The sequence below is a fragment of the Atractosteus spatula genome, chromosome 9 (genome assembly GCF_055471065.1).
Source record: "Atractosteus spatula isolate fAtrSpa1 chromosome 9, fAtrSpa1.hap1, whole genome shotgun sequence".
Lineage (NCBI taxonomy): Eukaryota > Metazoa > Chordata > Actinopteri > Semionotiformes > Lepisosteidae > Atractosteus > Atractosteus spatula.
In genome coordinates this window covers 8927613-8950689 of record NC_142714.1, presented here as the reverse complement: position 1 = coordinate 8950689, position 23077 = coordinate 8927613, and the positions used below count along the sequence as shown (strand labels likewise).

At 40.2% G+C, this 23077-nt stretch overlaps 2 protein-coding genes across 2 annotated transcripts in view; one reads left to right on the top strand and one right to left on the bottom strand.

Moving 5' to 3' along the window:
* Positions 1-777: 777 nt before the first annotated feature.
* On the top strand, positions 778-16251 carry tgfb3 (transforming growth factor, beta 3). The gene is made up of 7 exons (XM_088925217.1): positions 778-1679; positions 10236-10399; positions 11846-11975; positions 12234-12341; positions 13761-13932; positions 14441-14594; positions 15183-16251. Exons 1-7 carry the CDS (start codon positions 1334-1336, stop codon positions 15339-15341), a joined length of 1233 nt encoding a protein of 410 aa, XP_088781343.1. The 5' UTR covers positions 778-1333; the 3' UTR covers positions 15342-16251.
* Positions 16252-16866: 615 nt separating this feature from the next.
* ttll5 (tubulin tyrosine ligase-like family, member 5) overlaps positions 16867-23077 on the bottom strand; it is a 65333-nt gene continuing 59122 nt past the window's right edge. The window contains exon 33 of the mRNA XM_088925216.1: positions 16867-19542. Coding sequence (XP_088781342.1) covers positions 19490-19542 — 53 coding nt within the window. The 3' untranslated portion in view covers positions 16867-19489. The remainder of the gene's footprint in view (positions 19543-23077) is intronic.

Genomic DNA, 23077 nt, shown 5'->3' with positions numbered 1-23077 from the left:
ATTTAAACAAAAAAAATGGTAACTGGCAAGAACTAAAGAAAACAGGAAACTCGTCGGCGCTCGCAGTTCTGGTTTATGTCAATGAGAAAAATAAGAGTGAGAGGATTGCTAGTCGCCACCAGAGGGAGCGCTTTCATTTCTGCAAAATGTAAGGAGTGTTAATGGAACGTATTGCTAATGACGTCCTTAAAAAGGTTACAAGTTAGATTTATTATAAGGCATTTACACTATATCCAAAGTTTGGATTTTGCTGGATTGCGTATAGCAGAGAGGTTCAATCGCTTAATGATTTGTACAATCTGGGATAGATGTTACCGGGTTATAAAGTCAACTTTAATACAAAAAAAAAATTGACTATTGACTATTGACTCTGGAAACATTAAAAGACGGTGTCACATATAAGTCGATTCTAGAGATATTAAAGATTCAGAAAATCGCCATTCAACACCCCCCGGCAGTTTCACCTAGTTCAAGCCTGCTTTCATCCCAAAATCTTGAATCTCGCGTCAGTAAGACTGAAAAGAAGGATCTGCCCCAACTGCCAATTAACCGACATTTCCTTAACCTGACAAAAACAAGGAGCCGAAATTTTAGAAAAATACCATAGCTACACATCCTCATTATTTCACAACAGAAATGACAAAAAAAATAAAGAGCAGGATAAAGCAGTAAAGACAGCGAGGGAGCGCACGAGAGATGCGTTTAACCTGCGGTCCCTCCTCCGCAAAACGTCATGAAAAAAACTCGATATAAAATATCCTCTGAGCCTAAAAGCCCGTTCAGAGTCCGAGACTCGTCGCAAACGCAGAGGGAGAGAGGGGTTCGAATGGCAAAGGAGAAATAAGAAGTCCGTACCAGCCAGAGATGAAAAAATAAACTTATCAGGGAAACTGGATCTAACACTTGTTAAAAATAGATTGCGCAAGGAGAGGAGCGAATAGGATGCCAGTACTTTTAATAAAAGTAATGAAGGAAGACGAAAGGGGACGTTTGATAAAGTATTACCAACAGTAAGATTAATGCTGAATTATGATAGTCGGTGTTTTTGGAATACAGAATCGGATTCCGCTGAAAGGCCACTTCTTTGTAAATCGTCGTTTCACACAATGGGGGCAAATGACTCAATGAACAACTGAATGAGAAGAAAGAGATCAACTCAAGAGAAACAAATCTGTAAACAAAAGTGTCAAAAGTTTAAAGGAAGATTCCAGATCTCTTTTTTTTACCCCTCAGTGAAACGTATGTACCTGTTAGGAGTCATTTTCGGGAGGAATTGGGTCCTTTGATTGAATAACCGCTATTTGGGGGGGAAAAAAAAGAAAAGCCAACCAAGATGTATCTGGGTAAAGCACTTTTGTTTTTCCTGCTTTTGAACTTTGTGACCATGACTTTGACACTGTCCACTTGCACCACTGTGGATATCCACAACATCAAGAAGAAGAGGGTCGAGGCGATTCGGGGACAGATCCTCAGTAAGCTAAGACTGACGAGCGTGCCCAAGGATGTAGGTCCGACTCAGGTCCCTTTCCAAGTGCTGGCGCTGTACAACAGCACGAAGGAGTTGCTGGAAGAGGTGGGCAGAGACAGGCATCAGAGCTGCGCTCAAGACAATACGGAGACAGAGTACTACGCCAAAGAAATATACAAATTCAACATGATTCAGGGGACGCCGGAAAACAGTAAGCGCTCCGTTTGTATTTTAAGCTTATCAGCAACTGCGTACACTTTAGGAAGTTGTTATCTTCGTATAACTATGTTTTTAAGTGACCTTTTCCCCTTTGCTAGTGGCTGAAGGATAAATACCGCACTTTCCTGTGTTAGACAAGCAACACTTCTTGGCGGGCGCACAGAGTTAATATTGTGCTGCTTTTGTTTGCTGGCCGTGGAAATTAGTGAATGAGGATGCCCTGCAAATAAAATTTGAGGGGGTCAAGTACCTTATTGCAATAGCAGAGCGGCTCTGTTCCGTTCCCTCCTAAACACTTACCGCCGGTGCTTCTGTTATTACAATCAAAATAGAATGCTGTTCCAGATGAAAGCACGAAACCTCTGCAAATTGTATTAAGACAATGCTAAAGCTTTCAGCAACTATTCCTCTGTGGTCGTTCCACTAAGTACTATGTATTTCGTTGGCAAACTAAAACTTTTTTTTTCTTTTGATGATATGTGGAAAGTTACTTAACTACAAAAACACAGTGCATTATACATTAATATTGCCCGCTGTCACACATATTGTATAGTTGATATGGCAGTTTTTGTTGAAAAGGCTTTCTATAGACAAATAATCTGCCTTGATATTTCACACTAATCCCTCACTAGTTCTCTTGACCTTTTGACCTACTGTGCTATCAACTGGATCTGCTGGTTTGACTGTGTTGCCTTTAACCAATATTCTTTCATATCTACCAAAGCCACATTGTAGGCTTTTTCTAATGAACAGAGAGGCAGGTTGTGAAGGTTATCTGTCTGAAGTGTCAAGAAAATCCATGTTTATCTCAATAGGATCATGAATGAAGACAGACGTCAAGGCCTTGTGTTACTGGGTATAATATTTCCCTCTTAATCCTCACCTGAACTGAACTGAGGTGTAGTGTAGCAGACATGTTTGTGGCTGCATACACTCTCAGTTTTCCATTAACTCATCAACTCTTCAGTCTCATATTTCACTGTTGGCACATCAAGAATTAGGGGTATGCATACATCTCAGGGATGCTGTAAAAAGAGAGAGGAAATGTTAACAAATTAGGCTAATGTGAGGACCTCCTTTTAGCTTGGCTGAAAAAAACGTTTCCTCAGTTCATGTGACAAGAGTATTGGCTGCAAGTTCAAAACTGGAGAGCTTGTGTGCAGAGTTGAGCGTGGCAGTGTCTCACATGCCATTGAAGAGAGCTTTGATAGAAAAAGCAAACAGGAGATTAATTACACTGAAAGTAGGATTCTCAGTGAACTCAGGATACAAGATTACTGCTACCGCCAAAAGCAGACAAGCTGACACATTTCATTGGAATGTTTCTTGGATTTGGATTTGGAGTCATCTTAATAATTACAAACACGAGTCTTTTGTTTTTAACGAATGTAAGTAGTTAAATATACACAGTATATAATGAAAGGGTATGTTTGCAGGTTCAGCTTGTACATTTATTCTAAGAAATATGTAGTACCACTTTTAAAGGTTAATTGTGTTTACTTACAAAATAGCAAGGGGACATAGTACTTTTCCACTTCTTATTAGATTAAATCTTTGGCACTACAATAGTGAACACTGCCACAGCATCATATTGGTGGTACTGCAGCAACAGCAGCTCACAATGTGAATAACCTGCTCCCCAGTGATGATTATCAAAGCTTTCTGCTGAGGTGCAAAATTTGAGTCATATTTTCTGAAAAAAGACAAGAAAAACTTGTGTTAAACAATTGGATGCAGACAGTGCTGAAGTCAGAGTCATTGCATCAGCGTCATTGCATCATACTAGCCTTTGAAATCAACAGGTGTTTGATTCAAAGCAGAAATGAAGCAGTGCTCATTTGGCACTGGCACAAAATTCCTTTTTCTTCACGCTATCTCCGTTTCAACTTCTGAAAAATCCAATCAAAATCATGGGCTTCACTACGGAGGAGAGTTGTGAGACTATATCTGAGCAGGGAGAAGAGGGGGCATAGATTCTGCAGCTCAAATCAATGTCTTCATGCTCATATTCAGAAGAGAACAAAAAAACTGGAAAATGTTGCTAAAGGTAACAGGAAATGTGCTTTGAGATTTCAGTCCCTATGGTCTGAAGACTTTCATGAACAATTCCTAAATCTATTGTCTGTTCTAATATCTGAAAACCTCATTGCATAACTGCACACTTTAAATTAACAAAGGTGAATTTTGTTCTCCAGTAGCCATCACTGTTGTCGAAACTTCATCTTTTTCGTTTCTTGAATCCACATTATGTAATTTCATATCCAGCACTGCTTGTTTCATTAGTAAAAAGCATTACGTCTGACACTGTGTTAATACTGTAATGCATATTTTCATTCCATTGAGATGGACTAATGAGTTTTGCATACATTTCTTTTGGAAGCAGAGAGCAAGCTGGAATATTTTCAGATTTGCACTGATGATTTTTTTTAGTGTGGCTGTTTTGCAACTGTGGAAGACCTCCAGCTGACTAAGGCTCAGCCTTTCCCCTTGCTTGCTTTGAGGGCTCATCCTCTGACAGGTTTCTGTTTGTTTTTCCACATTCTAGCACTGCACCTAGCAGAAGTCTGAATGGCGGCCTCAATGCTGTAATTCTCTGATTCTTTGCTCTTGTGCCAAACACTTATTTGACTAGCACATATAAAGAGAAAAAGCCTCCACTATTACTAGCCCCAACAGGAAGCTCAGGGTAAGAATGGCTGTCCTCCCAGAACTACTTACTGTCTTTTTTTTTTTAAATGACATATTGCTCCAATGTTTTGACTTTTTCTTGAAAATATTTCTCTAATTTGACAACCTAACCTTTTCAACAAGAACTGCTTCACCTTCCAACATCATACTGGACTGTAAACACTTTAGAAATGGCTCCACTGCTGGCTCATTACTAAATATCGTTTTTTCTAAATATGAAGGTACAGCACACTTCCCAACGAACTCTTAAAAATTACATATTGTTCTCTCTCTCCCATTTTACAATGATCACCCTTCCAGTTTTGGGTGGGATTACAGGAGAGCAGTTGCATAAGTATTAATATGAACCAGTTCTTTATCCAATCACAAGACCAAGAATCAATGTCTAAAATGTGTTTATTCTACAATTTATCATTTAATTCATTTCATTGGTCAGAGTTATTTATGGCATGCTGATTATTACTAAAAAGGGGGAAATGGCTATCCACAGTGCTAACTGCTAGCCTGACAGGAAGTGTAATAAGACAATCCAGTCTCCTGGAAAGTTGTGACTGAAAAGTTGAAGTGTTAATTAATATTTACCTGACAAAAAGGCACAAATCAAGGGATAAAGGCACAAAAACACAGCAAGATCTGTTATTGAGAAGTACAAGAGAAGAAAGGTTGTGTTAACAGAGATCTTGAAGAGGTCAACCTAGACTAACAGACGAGGACCTTCAGACTATCTGACAAAATCTGGAACCTGAGGTGATAAAAGAACAGTATAATAATATCTGAACAAACAAGTCATCAATGGCTGAGGACAAAAACGCAAACCTCTTTTCAAGAAAGCACACAGGATATAATGTAGTTGGATGTGATTGCATATAGTATATCAAAATGCACACAAATAGTTTTTTTGGTCAAGTTCTGTTGATGGCTTTATAATTTAGGATTAGACCTCTTAAAGAAGCAGAAAGGAGAATCATGATAAAAAGCCAAGCAAAGCTCCAGTTCCATCATGATGTGACTCTGCTCTGCTTCTTTAAGGACTGAAATCCTTTGCATGGTTGAAGGAAACTTAAATGCAATAACATACCTAGATAAACGCCCAAGATAGCATAGCAGGTGGTGCCTTGTGATTGTAGGCTGGTGACTCAGCCTAATATTTCAGAATGAAATTGATCCAAACCAACCAATTGAGCAACAACGGAACCTCTTAGCAGACAGAGGATAGAAGTGCTTGACTGACAGTCGTTACTGCCTATAGCTTTCAGGAAACCCACCAATCAGATTGTATTCAGAGTTACGTACATAATAGAGTAGGAGAAAAAGTCAAAAAGAAAGATGCCAACCTGAAAGAGGACTCCCTCCTTCTGAAGTTTCGTTTTCCAGCATTTCAGGCCTGAATGACATTAGTGTGAGCATGTCCTCCCATAGATCTGTGGCATTCAGATACTGTCAACTACTGATGGTGGTGATCCAGTCAAAGTGTAAAAAGACTGTGTAACCCACTTCTCTGGGCAAAAAGAGCAGAACTGCAGAAGGAACAGCATGTATCTTGGTTAACATTAAAACACAAAACCCACAGATACTCTAGGATTTCCCTATTAAAAGATAAAAAAATCAGAGACCACTCAACTTTTAGGCCTTTCTTGGTCTTTCTAGTATTCTAGTACTTGTTAGGACAGGTGTAAAGTTAGAAGACAGCAGTCTATAGTATATAGTATATACAGTAGTATATAGTAGTTACTTTTTATTGCTGATCTATAGAATCATTTAATGCATCTAGCATACAGCAATCATGGATTCAGCAGGGGGTTGGTGTGGATTAGATCAGAAGACATTCACTCTTCTGATATATGAAACAGTATAAAGGTGATGTCATCCAGAGCCAAACAGAGACAGAGCTCTCCGGCCTACTCCAGCAGCTTTTTTTCTCCTTCAATCAAGTGGAAAAAAGCTGTCTTACTTCAACAGATAACTTCATCACATTATCTCATGCACTGAGTTCTTTAGGCAGTGATTTATATGTGAGATTCAGAGATGTAAGGGGAAGTCATTGAGCTATGAGGAGACTAGTATCTCACTGGGCCTTCTCCTTTGAGCTGATATTTCCCCCTCATTTAGAGATGGAAGTAGCACTCTAAGAAAAGAACAACTGCTTGAGTCTGGATAGAAAGCATAAGTAAAGTAAATTTTTTGATTGTTTCACAGTCCTTTGTCATAAGATATGGGGGTTACAGCTGACAGTTGTGTATGTAGTAGAGAGAATAAGAAATCTGTTAGTGAACTGTAATTTTCACTTTTCTTTGTCATTACTGAGTCATAAAAACAAAACGGAACATGAGCTGTGTTTTCTTTGGATAACAAGTACCCAGAGAGATGTCAGATGACTTACGTGCAAGACTGATAAAGTCATTGAAAAGAACTTTGAAAACGTCCCTTCCAATTTAATTTTTAAGGAACAGATGATGTTAAAATTTACCTCTGCAGTAACTTATACAGCCAAGTAGTCTTTGTTCTTGGAGCACTGGTGTAACGTCATGCACTGTGTAAAGCCTCAAGCTCTGAAGAACAGATCCAGCACTGCCAGGCAGTCACTTCTGAATGCTGAGCTCCGCTAGTGTTGGAGCTCAGACCTCTGTGCTCAGAGAGGCTTGTAGAACGACTGGGAAAATCCCCAAAGAATTTTTTTTTCCTTTGGCTTTGAGGACTGAGATCATCCATGGCTCCGGTACTTTTGAGTTTAAAAGTGGCCAACTTCATGTCCACTTCAGTGGACAAGTCCTTACAGCAGCCCACACATAATCTATTCTTTCTAAAGCTGTTTGGAGACTGCTGCACTGTGCATCACAGTCAAACATGGGACATAAAAAAGAGTAAGGAAAAGTAAAGAGTTTCAGTGTAGAAGACAGTCAACAGTAAAGAGTGCTGAGCAGAATAGCATACTGTCAGTTCCAAACTTCAGGTAGTGTTGATCATTTTAGGGGAACTACTAAGAATACTTACTATTTTCAGTCTCTCAAAACCGAGATTACACTTATTCTTGAAGTGCATACCTCATGCCATTGCTTCAATCTTTTGGCCTGCAGCCTGGATAACCTGCTAAGGGAGTGATCAGTGCCTGTGCTGCTGCCACAGTGTCTTGTTTCACTCTGCAACTCAGCCTGTTGAACAATGTGGCAATGTGGAAAAAAGGTCATTTTACTTCTAGGAATATTATGGTGGCGTTATAGTGCTACAGTTCGGGACTGCAGGAGAATCTGTGTGAAATGTGTTTTTGTTTAGGAAACTCTTTAGAGCGCTGGAACAGGGGTTCCCAGTCCTGGTCGTCCACACCTGCTGGTCTTCATTGCAGCTGAGCTCTTAACTCCAATGAAATCTTAATGGAACCAACAGGCTGCTTGGTTGGAACCCTTCCAGGTTTTTGTTTTATGCTCGTTGGTTGGAGATCTTAAGTTACTGAAGAAACACAATAGTTAAAAGGCAATCTGTTACATGTTTAAGAACTGAAAACAATGAAAGACTTCAAATTAAACCTATTATTTTGACCATTAAGGGTTCAATTATTAAATTGAGCTCTCAGGTGGAACACAAAACAGCAGATGTGGGGCTCCGCAGGTCCACGATTGGGGACCACCTGCTCCAGATTACACCCATCTGTTCATTTATGAGCAGGAATATTTCAGATTTTAACAATATCGAAAAATCCAACATTTTTCAAAGTAGTTGTGTCTCATGCCTAAGATACTGTACTTCTCTTTATCAGGCAGATTCGAAAACTCCCCTTATAAACATTTATTCTGTTACACGGTGGAGACAATGGACAGGTTAAGCTGTATCCGCAAAACAGAAATATAATTAAGGAATTTACAAATACAAATCGTCAAACAAGACCCGCTCTTTTACAACTATCTTTTTTTCTGAACACTAAGACTCACGGAAGAAAACTATTTCAACGACAAAATCGTGACGCATCGGAAAACGGGGACATTTTTTAGAAGCAAATTGTGGGTCTCGTATGACTAATGAAATCAGCATAAAATAAAATTTCGTGTTCTGCTTTTTTTTTGGAGTGTCCAGGTTAAGATAACTGCTGATCTCAACTTTCTGGATTGCCTCACAATAACAAAGATCTGATAACAGAAGATAGTAAATTAGCCGCTATATTTTACTCCAATTATCCCAACAATCCATAGCACTCGCAGCCATGGAACAAATTACCTTCAGATCCCTGGCAAAAATAACTATAATGTGAAATCCACCTAAAACCACCGTAATAGGAAAAATGAGGTCATCCAAAAGGAAACTAAAGACTTGATTAGAATTTCAAATCTCTAAATGTGGGGCTTTCCACCTTCCACATACAGACAGAGGGCCTATCAGCCTGTCTGAGACCTCTGGAAAGAGCAGGCCTCAGTTATTTGGCCAAGGATAAAGCTAGAAAAGGTCACCTAAAAATAGGCAGGAATCCTTGGAACAATCAGATAATGTCTAAGGTAGGAGTGAGCAGCTGAACTTATGGAGTTTAAATTAACCTCAGGTCCTCTCACGAAAAAAAAAAGTCTAGGGATAAAAGCTCTTTTTTTGTCTTCCGCTTTTTTTCTTCCAAGACGAACCAACTTTTCCGCAACATTCTCTTAACGAACTGGTCCCAAAACGTGACAGGTGGGCATGGATAAATGCAGAACCGGGATCCTACTAAATGAACAGCCAGAATACAGCGAGCTGAGTTTGCGGAACTGTGTTCCTGGTCCTCTGTGACATTTGCCGTGCGCACTCCTGGTTAAAATAATAAATGAATAAATTGTGTTTTTTGGTGAAAGAAAGAGACCTGGGGGCTCTTCCTGGGTTGTTCTGTAAGACTCACTTTCTCAGTTTAAGCAACTGTATACTCAGTGCATCAGTTTTTTTTTTCCATTCTCTTTTGGCTATCTATACATTACGAAAATGTCGGCAGTTCCACTAGCCAATGCATTCATGGCTGAATATCCGCCATCTCGAATATAAATGTTAACTAGATTCTTGATGTATTGTGCACAATCACCGGTGAAGTTTCTCCTCTGACGGGGAGGCCCAGCTCCAGGCCCCGGGCATCATTAAAACTGTCCTGGCTCTTCAGGCACCTGCTGATGAGAAGGAAGAGGAGGGGAGTAACACACTCATTTCCTCGGCCTGGTTTCTTCCATGATTTGGGACATTTGGTTTTAATTTTATGACTTCAACTTGTTGCTAACTAGGAGTCATATCCATGAAGCATTTACAGATGGGCAAAAGTTTGTGACTTTTTTTTCCCTGCTGAAAAAAAAAAGAGTTCTCTTCCAAAGTCGAGGAAATACATTCCGTGAAGACTCTGAACTTACTTTCACATTAGCGTTTTCTTTTTACGATACAATAATACTTTATTGTCCGATTTCTCAGCAATTTGTTTTGCTTTCCAGCAGCCGTGTTTTACACACACAGAGGCTTCCACAAAATGGAGAAACAGTCCAAATAAACATTACACTAAACATAAATATAACATTACATAAAAGACATTAACCCCTACATTGTCATTACACACCACTCCTACAGGACCTCACGCAGCTTACCAGAACCTGCGAGTTTACACCTTCCACAATCCCCCTGAGCCCTTATAAATGCACAACACCCCTTCATTTTGCCCCTAACCAATACCCATTTATTGACTGAGTAGGAGGATTGAATGTGGGGCAAAGGAATTCCTCATTTTGTGAAGTCTGCATTGACTTTCCAATCCTCTACAAAAGTCTTTATTCCTCTTTTGACCTGAGACTCACGTCGGAAGACGCCTGCCCAGAAAATAAAGCACTCCTTAACCAGGGTCTGTCGCCCTCGTTCTCTCTCTGTGGCCTGGCAGATGACCTCCAGCACTGCCTCAAGAGCGTCACCTCGAAGGTGTTCCGTTTCAACGTCTCGGCCATGGAGAAGAACGCTACCCACCTGTTCAGGGCGGAGTTCCGGGCCCTGCGAGTGCCCAACTCCAGCGCAAAGAAGAACGAGCAGCGAATCGAACTCTACCAGGTGTGTAAAGGTACCGTTTCCTTGTCTCTTTACCACAATAGAAATGGCCTGGAATGCACTCAGCAGAAATTTGGCATAGACTCTGTGCTTGGGATGTTTTTCAACTTTTCAAAGAGCAGATCATAATCAGCTCAGAGAGACTGAAAATTTTTAAAGGGGCAAAATGTATTTTCCTTCAGGCAATGAATGCACGGTTCTGAATTGATATGCTCCTCTGTAAAAAAAAAAGACATACCCGTTGTTGGTGTATCCACATTTCACATGGCGAACAATCTTCCCATAACTTTACGAAACGCAGGATCTTAAAAAAGCAGTTTAAATGGATCACAAAATTCTTCAGTGCAGCACATCAGAGGTTTGAAGAAAGACCAGAAATACAGTAGGTTTCATAACCCTGCCACTATGAGTATATCATTTTAATGTCACTACTTTAAAAAATATAAATGAAGTGCAGCTGTATGGTTCTGCTTATTCTTGAAAGCAAAGGAAGAATTGTAAAATATCAGTTGCTTTCCATGCAACATATATAACATTTCCATGCATAGACATACAGGCCTAATTGTGAAATGAAGTGAAAGAAAATATGTTGGTAATATTAAGTCGGAAGTGTCTGCACCTGTCTTTTGGGGGAAATTTTCTCTTATTTTCTACCATAATCCCCCATGAGAGAAGGAGCTGTGATCAGGTTCCATCATTTCCTGCTTTGGAGACGACAGACTCTCAGCTGCATACCATTTTCAGCACCGACAGCCAGACTAAAATAATTCTGTCAGGACTGTAGATTGCTACCATGAGCTCAAAAAAGACATGAGAGGTCACCAGAAAAGTGACCTACCAAACCCACAAATGGACTCGCCTCCACGAGTTTGAATGGGCTGGGGGTCCGCGGTGTATCATATAAATGCCCGCCTCAGTCAGAGGAGATGTGCTGAAATGTGAACGCTGTCCAGTTACTCGGTCAGCCCCAGTACTCTGGAGTCTGTCCCCAGTGTAGTCCTGACCCTCATCAAAGGAGCCTGGGCTTAAAGACCCTTTTTTAGAACAAAAAAGCGAAATATGGAATACTGAAAGCTAAACCAAGACCTTCCAACTCATTTCATTTCTGAACCCAGCAACGTTTAATGGTTGGCCTCATTCAGTCACAACGAATGAAAACTCCTGTGTCCCAGGTGAGCCCAGACAGGTGTAACTTCCCTTCAGTTTGTGTTCCTTGAAATTCACAAAGTGCCCCATGGACATGCTGGTTTCTCTTGGCACATCAGTACTGCACTAATATTAAAAGCACATTCCCACAACGTTGTCACTGAAAACTTGGTGGCCAGTTGATTTTAAGCAAAACCTGCTCTCCAAAGGGCTGCTTTCCTTTTTGGAGGAGTGTCACGATGACCATGACAGTCTGAAGTGAATTCTGAAGGCTAAAGTCACCGATTTGTGTCACCGCCACAGATTCTGAGGCCAGATGAACATATAGCCAAGCAGCGCTACATCGCGGGAAAAAACGTCTTGACAAAGGGGTTACCCGAGTGGATATCCTTTGACGTCACGGAGACGGTCAGAGAGTGGCTCATGTACAGAGGTTAGTTGCGGACTTTCATAATTGAAGGAGTTGAAGGTTAAACTACCCTATCCGCTGAATTCTGAAAAGCATGCTGGAATGGGCCTTGTGACATGCCTCTCCAATGTTTCCAGTGCTTGGAAGGATAGGCCATGATTCCGATTCAAACAGCCCTCGTTCCAATTACACTGCCGAAAACTAAAACAAGGGACAGTGAAACGAATAGCTGAACTACCAGGATTCTTCCATTCCTGAATCCGAGTCCTGGTGTTTTCGCAGAGACCAATCTGGGCCTGGAGATCAGCGTGCACTGTCCCTGCCACACCTTTAACACCAACGGCGACATCCTGGAGAACAGAAATGAGCTGCTGGAAGTCAAGTTCAAAGGTAAGCAAACCTTCCGGATAATAAACAAGAAAGAAAATAATCAAATTAATTCATGCATGGATAGCATATTTCTACCAGTCTCAAGAAACCGAGTTGTTTGCTTAGCATTTTTTAATCCTGTTCTAGTGTCTGTCCTCACTTTTTATCCTTCAGTATGGAATTGCTTTCTTTTTTATTATTCCTCTCAATTATTTTTGGAAATGACAGCTGTGGACCTGCCCATTTTACCCCTATGTCTGAAGAACGGCAGATTTAGTTACTTGTGTATTCCGAAGTATGTTTGCCGTCAGACCAGGTGCTCCTTATCGCTGGGCACGCCCCTGTGCATTATGGGTTAGGCAACAAGTGGAAACTTAGTGCAGTCCTCCCTGTCACCAGTGCAAGCTCAGAGGTGCCCAGCAGGTCAAAGGGGTCACAGTTGTGCAGCAAGATCAGGACTCCCTAGTCCAACCATGAACTCACCCAGCCTGGCAGCCAGTTGCGATTTGAAAAATGTGGGTCAAAGTCAAAGTCAGCTAATGACACAGCTCATATCTGAACCAGTAATCTGTGAAGCCAAGTCCTTCACTTATCTGTTCCACTGCTGGATTTTTTTGCATCAACCAATAACAGGCAAAGATTCAAAGCATTTTGCTTCTCTAAACCTAAAACCCTGTATTTTTTTTTCAAAAAAATTATATTCAAGTAAGACCAAAACCATTGAGCTTCTCATTTACAACCCAGTGTTGACTTAAGTTTATTTTTTAATAAACTATTTTGTTCCTTTTACTTTTGTGCAACAATTTATCCTGGACTACTAAACAGTGAAATGAAAGATTGGTGTGAGTGAAAAAACAGATCTTTTTTTTTGTACCTGCTCAGCTCATTTTTTACTTGCAAAGCACATGGCCCAGAATAAATCTTGAAGTCTATCAGTAAATGGAAATTTCATTACAGCATTAAATGAATACTTTAAATGAGTAAATTAGGCTTGGTATAAATTTTCTTTCAATGGCACAACTGCAGGTCCATAACCGTGTGTGAAAGGCTTGCATATAAAATATATTTTTTTACTTTTTGAAATGCTTAAGTACTACATCAGAAGAGTTTCCAAATGGTATCTCACTTAGAGGTGGGCCCAGGGATTTGAGGAGGGAAGACGTTTGAATGGCTGGAGTCTGAGCCAGAAGGAATGTGCTGCTGGCGACTCAAAGACACTTGGAAAGGAATAAAAGAGGATCGTGGATATTCAGTGTGTCGGCTCTCCAAGGATTCCCGCTGCTTCTGCTATCATGTGTAGATTATAGGAGCAGACAGCGCAGGCAAACGAAACGCCCCGGCGAAGAGCAGGGGCTGCTGCCAGCTCGCTGTGGCTGTGATGGGTAGCGTAGCCGTCCCGAGAAGCGCGCCGACAGAGACTGACTCGCCCGCTTCCCGCAGGGGTGGAGAACGAGTTTGACGAGCAGGGCCGCTGGGATCTGGGCCGCCTCCGGAGGCAGAAGGAGCAGCTGTTCCCTCATCTCATCCTCATGATGCTGCCCCCTCACCGCCTGGACAGCTACTCCACGTCTGCCCGCCGCAAGCGGGCCCTGGACACCAACTACTGCTTCAGGTTTGAGCTACCGCCCCACCCCACCCCCCACCACACACACACACACACACCTGCAACGTCAAGAGCGCGGAAGATCAGCCAGGCACAGAAAAAGTCAGTGTCAATGGAGGTGCAACCTTAATATCCCCTGTAACTTACATAAGAGAGTTTCTCTAATCAGTCCTAAGACTAAAGTCCCCCCATTCTTGCTTCCAGCAGGTATTGAATACCACGCCCTTGGGTTACTACTGCACCACTCCACTAAGTGAGCTATCTGGGTGATATAGACCAGAGTTTGGCTATTTCCAGCATACCTGCTGTCCCGTGTGCATTAAGACCACTAGGAAAGCACCTTCAAAGTTTGCAGCAATGCCAATGCTTAAGGGACATTCCCAAAAGTAAAACAGAAAACTGGCCACCCGTGCAACGACGGGTTCGAATGAAGAGAGACACCTAGCTTAAATGAGTGATCACGGACAAAAAAATAAGCTGGCGCTTACCGACACTTTTGCTTCTCTTGCAACTGTAGCAATTATGAAGAAAACTGCTGTGTGCGCCCCCTCTACATTGACTTCCGCGAAGACCTGGGCTGGAGGTGGATCCATGAGCCCAAGGGCTACTACGCCAACTTCTGCTCAGGCCCCTGTCCTTACCTCAGGAGTGGGGACACTACACATGCCCAGGTGAGAGACAAACACCTTCGCAAATGCGCAGCTATCAGCCTTTACAGGCCACAGGAGGGGCACTGTGGTGAGCACAGCTATTTCACAACTCCAGAGTACTGGCTAAGACTCCTGCCCTGGGTTCCTGTCTGTGTGGAGTTTGCATGTTTGCCCTGTGCTCATGTGGGCTTCGTCAGGCACTGTGGTGGTTTGTTTCCACCTCCCAGAGATGGCTGGTCAGGTGTTAATTGCCTCCAGGCAGTTCGTCTACATAACTGTGGCAGCTGTCTCCCCACCTCTTTGTCCAAACATTTGGGGGAATTTTGGGGGGGGTCTCCCTCCGCTACACCCTGCTCGCAGAACTACACAGACAGAAATACAATAGTACAAGACAGAACCTTTTTACTTCATGAACAACAGCCAGTCCGATGAATATGCGGAATCAGCGAGTGAATTAAATTATTAAATATATCACATCCAGTTCCAAATACATTGAGGCACACAAGCATTTTGATTACAAAGGAAAGGCAGTGTGAAGCCAGAGTTGAATTTTACTTTTTACAACAGCCGCTGCCAGTGTATCACTGGTCTCTTTCTGTCCTCCCACAGATAATAAGCCTGTACAGCACTTTGAATCCTGAAGCCTCTCCCTCTCCCTGCTGCGTCCCTCAGGATCTGGAGCCCCTGACTATCCTCTATTATGTCGGACGGACTCCCAAGGTGGAGCAGCTCTCCAACATGATTGTAAAATCCTGCAAGTGCAGCTGAGACCACCAGCACGTCCAAAGTGCAATTCAGCAGGAGTGTCCAGTTGAGTTGCCTGCCAACCCCCAACCCTTTTCCTAAAAAATACCTCTGTACAGAACGCCAACTTGGCTACATACCAGAGGATCTGGCAGAAGGAGAAGAATGACTGGTCACTCTGCTTAAAGACATAACGTGCCTAGAAAACTCACCCTTAAACATGTAATGTCATTGTGTTAGGATGAACGTCAGACCCATGGACCTAGAAGTGACAGTTTTTCAGCTTTAAACTTTTTTTTTTTCAGCATACTGAACTGGCTTTTTCCCCCCTCTGACAGCTGGGCATTTCAGACCTATTTCCTTTTTATAAAAATGACAGACAAAAGCTTTCTTATTGCGTGACCTGTAAGGAGAGCTGCTTGGTACAACAACTTGAGAACGTAGCTGCAGTTGAAACAGAAGACTCTGAAAATGCCTGTCGGATTTTGAGAAAAATCACAAAGGTATAAAAATAAAACAAAGCACTGTTTGGCTGAAGCTGCAGCGACCTGTATTTTTGGGAATGCCAACTTAAAACCTTGATGTACTTAAATGAGTACATAAGGATATTCATGCTGGAAATCTGCGCTGTGCGCATCTCAGTGCCCTACACTGTTGAGCTAGGAGAGATACTGATGGATTTCAAAGAGACTTAGGAAAAATCACACGCTGGAAAAGAACTATGTCAGAACCAGAATAATCGCCATCGTTACGTTTACCTCTTTTCAGCAATAGAAGAACTTATTTAGGGACATTTTGTTCATAAATGGAAGTGAATATTTTCCATTGTACAATGTATGTCACTTAGTGAAAATTTCACTAAATCACAAACTGTTAATGTGTTCATAATATTACTCCTGAAAACACTTTTTGTATTAAAAAAAACGGTCTTGGACACATGGATTTTTTTATTTGAAGGGAGTGGTTATTCAGCATTTTTCATTGGGTGAAAATTCCTTCCTTGAAAATTAAAATATACAGTAGATCAGAGCTATCGGAAAACCGCTAAACATCATTCCTAAAGGCCTAATACACTGGCAAACAAGACTGTAAAATCTAGTTCTGTTTTAGTAATAAGGGGGGGGGGGGGACTAGACTGTAGTCATATTGTTTAACATATTTAAAAGTAAAAAGTAAAAAAGACTTAATGTGCCTGAAAATATTATTTCAAATTTCACAGTGTTCTCGTACGGTCTAGACACACAAGACATTCACATAGACAATTTAATAAAGATCAGATTATGGGCTTAATACTAAAGCAATAAGAGTAACAGAAGCAAGAATTTTATTCTCATAGGACAGTTGAAATATCTGTATCCAGTCAGTAAACAAAAAGTTTGTCAGCCACTGTAATAAACACAATCTACAGCACAGAACTTTTGCATTTTAAGTTTGCACTCTGTAAGTGCAAATTCTAAGCAAACAAAAATATTAAAAAGACATGTTGGTATTACATGTAAGACTCCCAGTAAAATTCTGTAAACACATATTTCAACAAAGCCTTTGCATAGATTTCTTTAAAAGAACTTTATTATGAAAAATAGTTGTCGTCACAAAATCCACTTGTATGTACTGTAAATGCATGGATGTACACAATTTACATTTGTTGTAAAACAGGTTCACAACAGTTTGTAAAATAATTTCTTTAGCCTGGGTTAAAAATGGCAATTCTTGCTCTGGGGGAAATCATTCATTTCTGGATAGACCCACGTCAAACCAACTGAAGAAGAGCAACAGAGGAGATCAGGAATGAGCCTTAAAACATTAAAATATTAATATTTACACAGGTGGATGAAGGAGTGCAATTGCCAATATTATGGTCTGTACTCTGCAGCTCAGTAGACTCGAGGACAATGGTGTGTCCTGAGTGTCTAAGTGACTCTGCACATGAAAATCTACAATATGTCTAAGGAGGACATTCTTCAAACTACTAGACAAACACTTCATTTCAATGTGTGTACAACAAGTTTGTAAAGTCATGAAGCTGTATAACACAATAATACATGAGCAAGGCCAGTGACTGGAGCTTTATAGGGAAAGAATATGGAAACCTGGGTGCACAATACTTTTAAGGCATAAACTGGAACTGGATTAGGCAACCTCATGTTTGCTATTCTTAATAATTCTTAATCATGTTTAGGAACTATCGTTGTAAGAAATAATATCAAGAGGAGATCATAGCTTTATTTTCTTAATGTTCTTCCACATTTTAGGAGATGGATCTGCAACTCTTCTTTATTAATGGATGTTGGCTTGCCTTTCACTTTACTTGCAACATTTAATAAAAAAGGTATTGCCGAAACATTTTGCCAATTAAAACGTCAACATAATAACAATGATTAGGTGGTAGAGTGTGCCAGTGGTCTGCTCATCTTTTCAGGTGAAAATCGGAAATGTAGTCTTTCAATATTTTTACTTTATATTCATACATAGAAAAAGTAGTTGACTAGTTCAGACCACAATGTATTGCTAGGGTTAAACGTAAAAGATATAAAGTGCAATTTTCAAGCATTTTGTTTAGTATGACAAACAAATACTAAAAAATCAATTTATGGACCCAAAATATTTAAAGAGTAGGGGGAGCCACGAGGAACAGGCTCCTCTTGAAACCAACAACAAAACCATTTCATTACATTTAAATTCAGAACAAAGAATTTTAATGAGAATGTCTTGCTTTGCTTTGCCCTTGAAAGGGAAGAGTATTTTCTTTTGTCTCTAAAGTATTATAATCTTAAAAATAGCAGCCTTAAATTTGTTATGATTTTTCAAGCAATATAAAATATTCTCTATTATATAAAAACATAAATAAAAAACAATAATATCTTGCCAGCCTGCGATTCTTGGCATTATCAAAAATAGCCCATCCATTAAATGGATTAGGAAGATGTTAGCTTGTACCAGGATCACAACAGTCTGCTTACTCAATGTACTCTTGTGTTTAGGACATTCAGAAATTTCAATGAGGACTATTAAGATATTGCTTTGGTTTTCTTATTTTGTGGAGTTTCAAAAAGGCTCTCAACCTTTTTAAATTAAGCCTTATTCATTGAATATTAAAATTTAAAAATAAAATATACAGCTATCACATCTTTTAGAAAACTATGAAAGTATTCAATGACATAGAAGGTGATGTAGGAGTCATAACTGTTGCCATCATTAAAGGCATTGAGCATTTTTTCTTTAGATTTAAACTAAGAATTGCAGAATTAAAAGCAAAGCCTCTCATTGATCCCGAGTTCCCCAAGTGATAAATGGTCTAATGATCAACGAGTACTTGTATGTCTGAACTACCTGGATTCTTTCCTGTAACCTGGGAAACCATGGTTTTCAACAAACATCCTTTCTTAAATATACAGAATGTCACAGTCTTATCATGTGACTCACAGTCCTAACAGCTCGGAGAGACAGCCATTGTTAGCTTTCAGGACACTGAAGACAGATCTCTATGACTGTCATGTGGGCAGGATAATTACTGCACATTCTGCAGGACCGTTGGTATCCATAAAGGTCCTTGGACCGGCTGTTCAAAGATGTCCGTCAGCCGAGTCTTTCTACACTGCCAATCACATCTATGAACTCTGTCAGACAACTGCTAGGGGCATTGGGAAAAGGCAATTGGAAAGGCATGGAAAGCACATCAGATATCAGCTTCTATCCAGCTGAAAGATTCCTTACTCAGCTGTCAAACTCAGACTATCTAACCACACTGCATCATAGCACAAGGCAATTCAACACAATATCAGCAAGGGGCTACAATAAAGTAGGTGGTCACTTGACACAAGAAATAATAGATGTAAGATTCTCAGTTTTCAATTATAGATTTTCTATCTGTGTAGTGAACCTCAGTTGTATCTTATAGGAAACTCAGAAAATATTCTGAAATGGTTTTGGTAAGATATGGTGATGTCTTGTGCCATTACTTCCTGCAGTGCTAGTAGTGCAAGTGAGTAAGAAAGTAATGTCTTCATTTCCAGGACTTCTCCTGGTTTCCACAGTACAAGAGGTACGGTCATGATCCTGGTTGTTTAGGTTGGCTTCTGCCTCCTCTGACAGATGCAATAGTCAGTGGACCTCCAAGCTTCAGTTCTCCAATGAGCATGAGCCTCTCAGCCAAGCTGCACAGACAGATCCTTTCATCTGTTGTTCAAGGCTTGATTCTGAAACAGCCTGTTAAAAACAGGATGACCTAAAGAAATACAAGGATCAAATTAAAACAAAACTGATGGCAAGGCACAACATGAATATGGGAGACAATTGTACAGAATTTAGATTCTCAGAATGTAAACCAGATGAGGCATACTGAAATCGAGAAATGTAATAAAAAGATGAGCATCTTTTATCGTGCAAAACAAAGAATCTCTTTTTTCTGGTTTACAGATAACCCTTTAAATTACTTTTGTACGTACATCAAATTTCTCAAATGTGGCAAAAAGAGTAGGGGGTATACTCACAACTGCAAAGTAGCAGGGCCTTAACAATAAAACAGCTGGAGAGCTCTGAGACAGTAGCTAGTAAAAATGGAAAATGGGGGGGAATGTTTTCTGAAACAGCTTAATGCCCCTATCAAACTTCACAAACAAAAGAGACACACATTATTTGAAAAACTCTTCCTGGCTTATTCTTTCCTATGGCTCTTAGACTAATTTAATTAACCCAGAGGTTTTTTCATGATATGATTTAAAGGAATCTTAACAATAACATCAATTCCATCATATGTTTAGACAATAATACAGCAGTAGACATTTAGTAACATGAAAACCATCTATTTCCAAGAAAAACATGAATGTGGTGCTTAATCTGGGGTGTTAACATGTCCATTTTCATGATTCTCCAGTTGGAGCAGACAGAGCTAAAGCTAACAATAAATTTCACTTTAGCAAAGCCAGGCAGTCAGAATATCTCAGATTAGACAGCAGAGATGGTGGTGTGGAGGTATTTTTAAATTGCATTCACCTTGAAATACAACCAGCACTGGGATCCTACATCTTCCCTTCATAGAGGCGTTCCGTTTTAATATTTAAGAGTAAATAATAGACTAACAAGCCTCAAATTAGATTAAAGAACATGGAATGGTATATTAATTTTAAAATATAAAAAACAACAAAATGTTCAGTACCATTTTTGTAAATGTTTTCTATGCAATTGGTAACAAGCAGGTAAGTTACTGGACGCACACCTTTGGTTAGAGATCCAAACTTAATCACTTCTAGTCGACGTTCTTAAAAGCGCACACCCCACATAATCAACACCATTGCTTCCTCCTCCGTTTCCTCTTGTCTTTGTCCCCCGTGTAGTTTGTGCACTTGTGTCCATATTCTGCAGATCGTTTTGAAGAATTTAGACACATTCGGGATCGAGGAATGTTTTGAAGTAGCTCAGAGATGTCTCGATCATTTCGGCTCACAGCAGATAAAACAGGATGGGGGGGGGGGGGTGTATGCAGGGTGCACAGGCAGCTAGTCCCGAGACCTTGAAGGTTTATGACGCTACAGGACAAACATAGCACTGCCCATGCCAGGGGATTCATCACATCAGTAACTTTGTGCTTAAAATAACTGACAAACGGCAGCAACACGCCGCGGTTCTGAAACAGCTGCCCTCCAAGAAACACTTTCTAAAGCAATCTTTACAGGTACCAACAATACCAAACTGGCAAAAGTAACAGCACCACATTCCCTCTCTGCGCTTCTAAGTGGATTCTGGATTTTTTAAAACCCAAATGACAAAAGCTGTAAAGTAAAAGATGTTGATACCTCAGAGAGGCAGTCGAGGGGTTATTAACTAATAAGCGTTATTTATAATTGCGCAGGTATCAGCAGGAACGAACAGCTGGTCAGCAGCCCTGTCCCTCTGTCCTCTCACTCTCACATCTCTCTTGTAGAAAAGGAATTCCGAGTGCAGTGGGGCTGCAGTGTTTGTACTCCCAAACAGTATTCTCTTTCATTCCCTCTCCACAGACACTGTTTATTTTGGTGCTCTTTTACAGTGTGAGGGCTGACAGAGCTGGAAAATGAAAACATCTCCCTGACTTCCAATCTGGTGACATGACTGCTGGAAGCTTTTTTTCTAGCTCAGCAAAAGAAATAAAGACTAATCTCCCCCCCCCCAACCCCAATCCACCCCCCCACCCCCGGCTCCGATTGAATTTTAAAAATCAATATCGCCCTATAAAAGAAAAGCATGTTGGATTAAAATATTTCAAAAATAGGTGAGAAACAAAACCCCAAAAAATAAACAACGTTCTTTATAAAATGGGGTCCTGAGAGGTTTTCTGGTTTGGAAAAAGCTACTATCTCTGATCGCCAAAATGGAAATAATAGTCGAAAGGGAAGACTAATTTGGCGGTTCTTTGTTTAATTTTGCATTTTTAAGTCTAGAAAGTGCAAATTCACATATCATCCTGCCAACTTTTTTTTAGAAGTTGCCTTAAAAAAAAAACAAAGGAAAAGAAAAAAAAAAACTGGCATCTCACATTCTCCCATTTTGGCATTCCTATGCAATCCTGCCCATTAAGCTGTGTGCCTTCTACCTTCCTTTTCCAGGCAAGACGCTCATCGAGACAAACATGGTCCAAATTCAAAACAGCCACATCTTCAAGTTTCTGCCACAATAAGCAACACACAGCACAGCCGATGAATAAGCCTGGAGTGGTAACCTTAACATTATTTTTCACAAAAACTACAAGTCAAACATTCCTTTAGTTTTAAATAGCATGCAATAAATCTACCCTCAGCTGCTTTCTTAAGGGTTTAGAGAGATTTTCCAGAACAGCCTCTGTACTCCCTCTTGTGCATTAAGTGTTAAAAGTATTTTTATAAAAGCTGACAGTCCCTCACATTTCACCACGTTTATGACAGCAGAGTGACAGCTACTATGTAAAGGAGAATTATAGTGATTGATGTAGTCTGACAATTGATCAGAAAGAATGTTGTCTATAAGGATCTGCTGTGACTCCCTGTCAAAATCAATCAAAGAATCTCAATAAACTGATCTGAGTACAAAAGACAGAAGCATTTCAAGAACAAAATGAGCAAAGTATAATCTCTTCAGAAGCTGTGCAGACTTTAAAAACAGCCCCATTAAATACACCAGCAAGAGCAGTAGCTTGCAAGTCCTCATAATGCATCAATGAACATCTTCAATAAAGCATAAGCTAGTAGCCTAGAAAACCTCCAGCAAATATAACTCTAAAATGCAAAAGTTGTTAAATGTCAAAACATGTATTATTGCTCACATGGTAAGCTTCTCATGGACATAACTCAATAGTGAGTTGTTTGCTACAATGCGATTTAACTTTTAAGCGCAGGGACAATCTTACTTTAGTGGCATAATAATAACAGTCTGTTCAGTATTAACTTCACAATCACCAAGTTTTATTCTTCTATGAGTTTAGCTTTTACAGATCAACACAAGATTTAAGATAGTGTTTCTCTTCTGAGACACAGGAATGATAAATGGTGTGACACATAAATGTATAGAACTTTGGAAAGGTACCACTGGACCGATTCCCTGATCAGCCTAACAGATGTGTAGTAAACTGCTTAATATCACTGTTACATCAATAAAATCAACAGGTCTTCTAGCCCTGCACCTCCAGAATGGAAAGAGTTGTGTAACTTCATGTTGGGAAGAATACTTAAATGAAAGAGGCCAGCATATTCACTGGAAAAAATAGCAAACAGACCTAATATTTCCCTGTCTCTATCTAAACAGAGTCAATA

Excerpts from the sequence above, each read along its gene's own strand:
- tgfb3 (XM_088925217.1), top strand. The coding sequence starts at position 1,334 with ATGTATCTGGGTAAAGCACTTTTGTTTTTCCTGCTTTTGAACTTTGTG. Across the intron at positions 1,680-10,235 it reads TCAGGGGACGCCGGAAAACA|ATGACCTCCAGCACTGCCTC; the intron begins GTAAGCGCTCCG and ends GTGGCCTGGCAG. Across the intron at positions 11,976-12,233 it reads AGAGTGGCTCATGTACAGAG|AGACCAATCTGGGCCTGGAG; the intron begins GTTAGTTGCGGA and ends GTGTTTTCGCAG.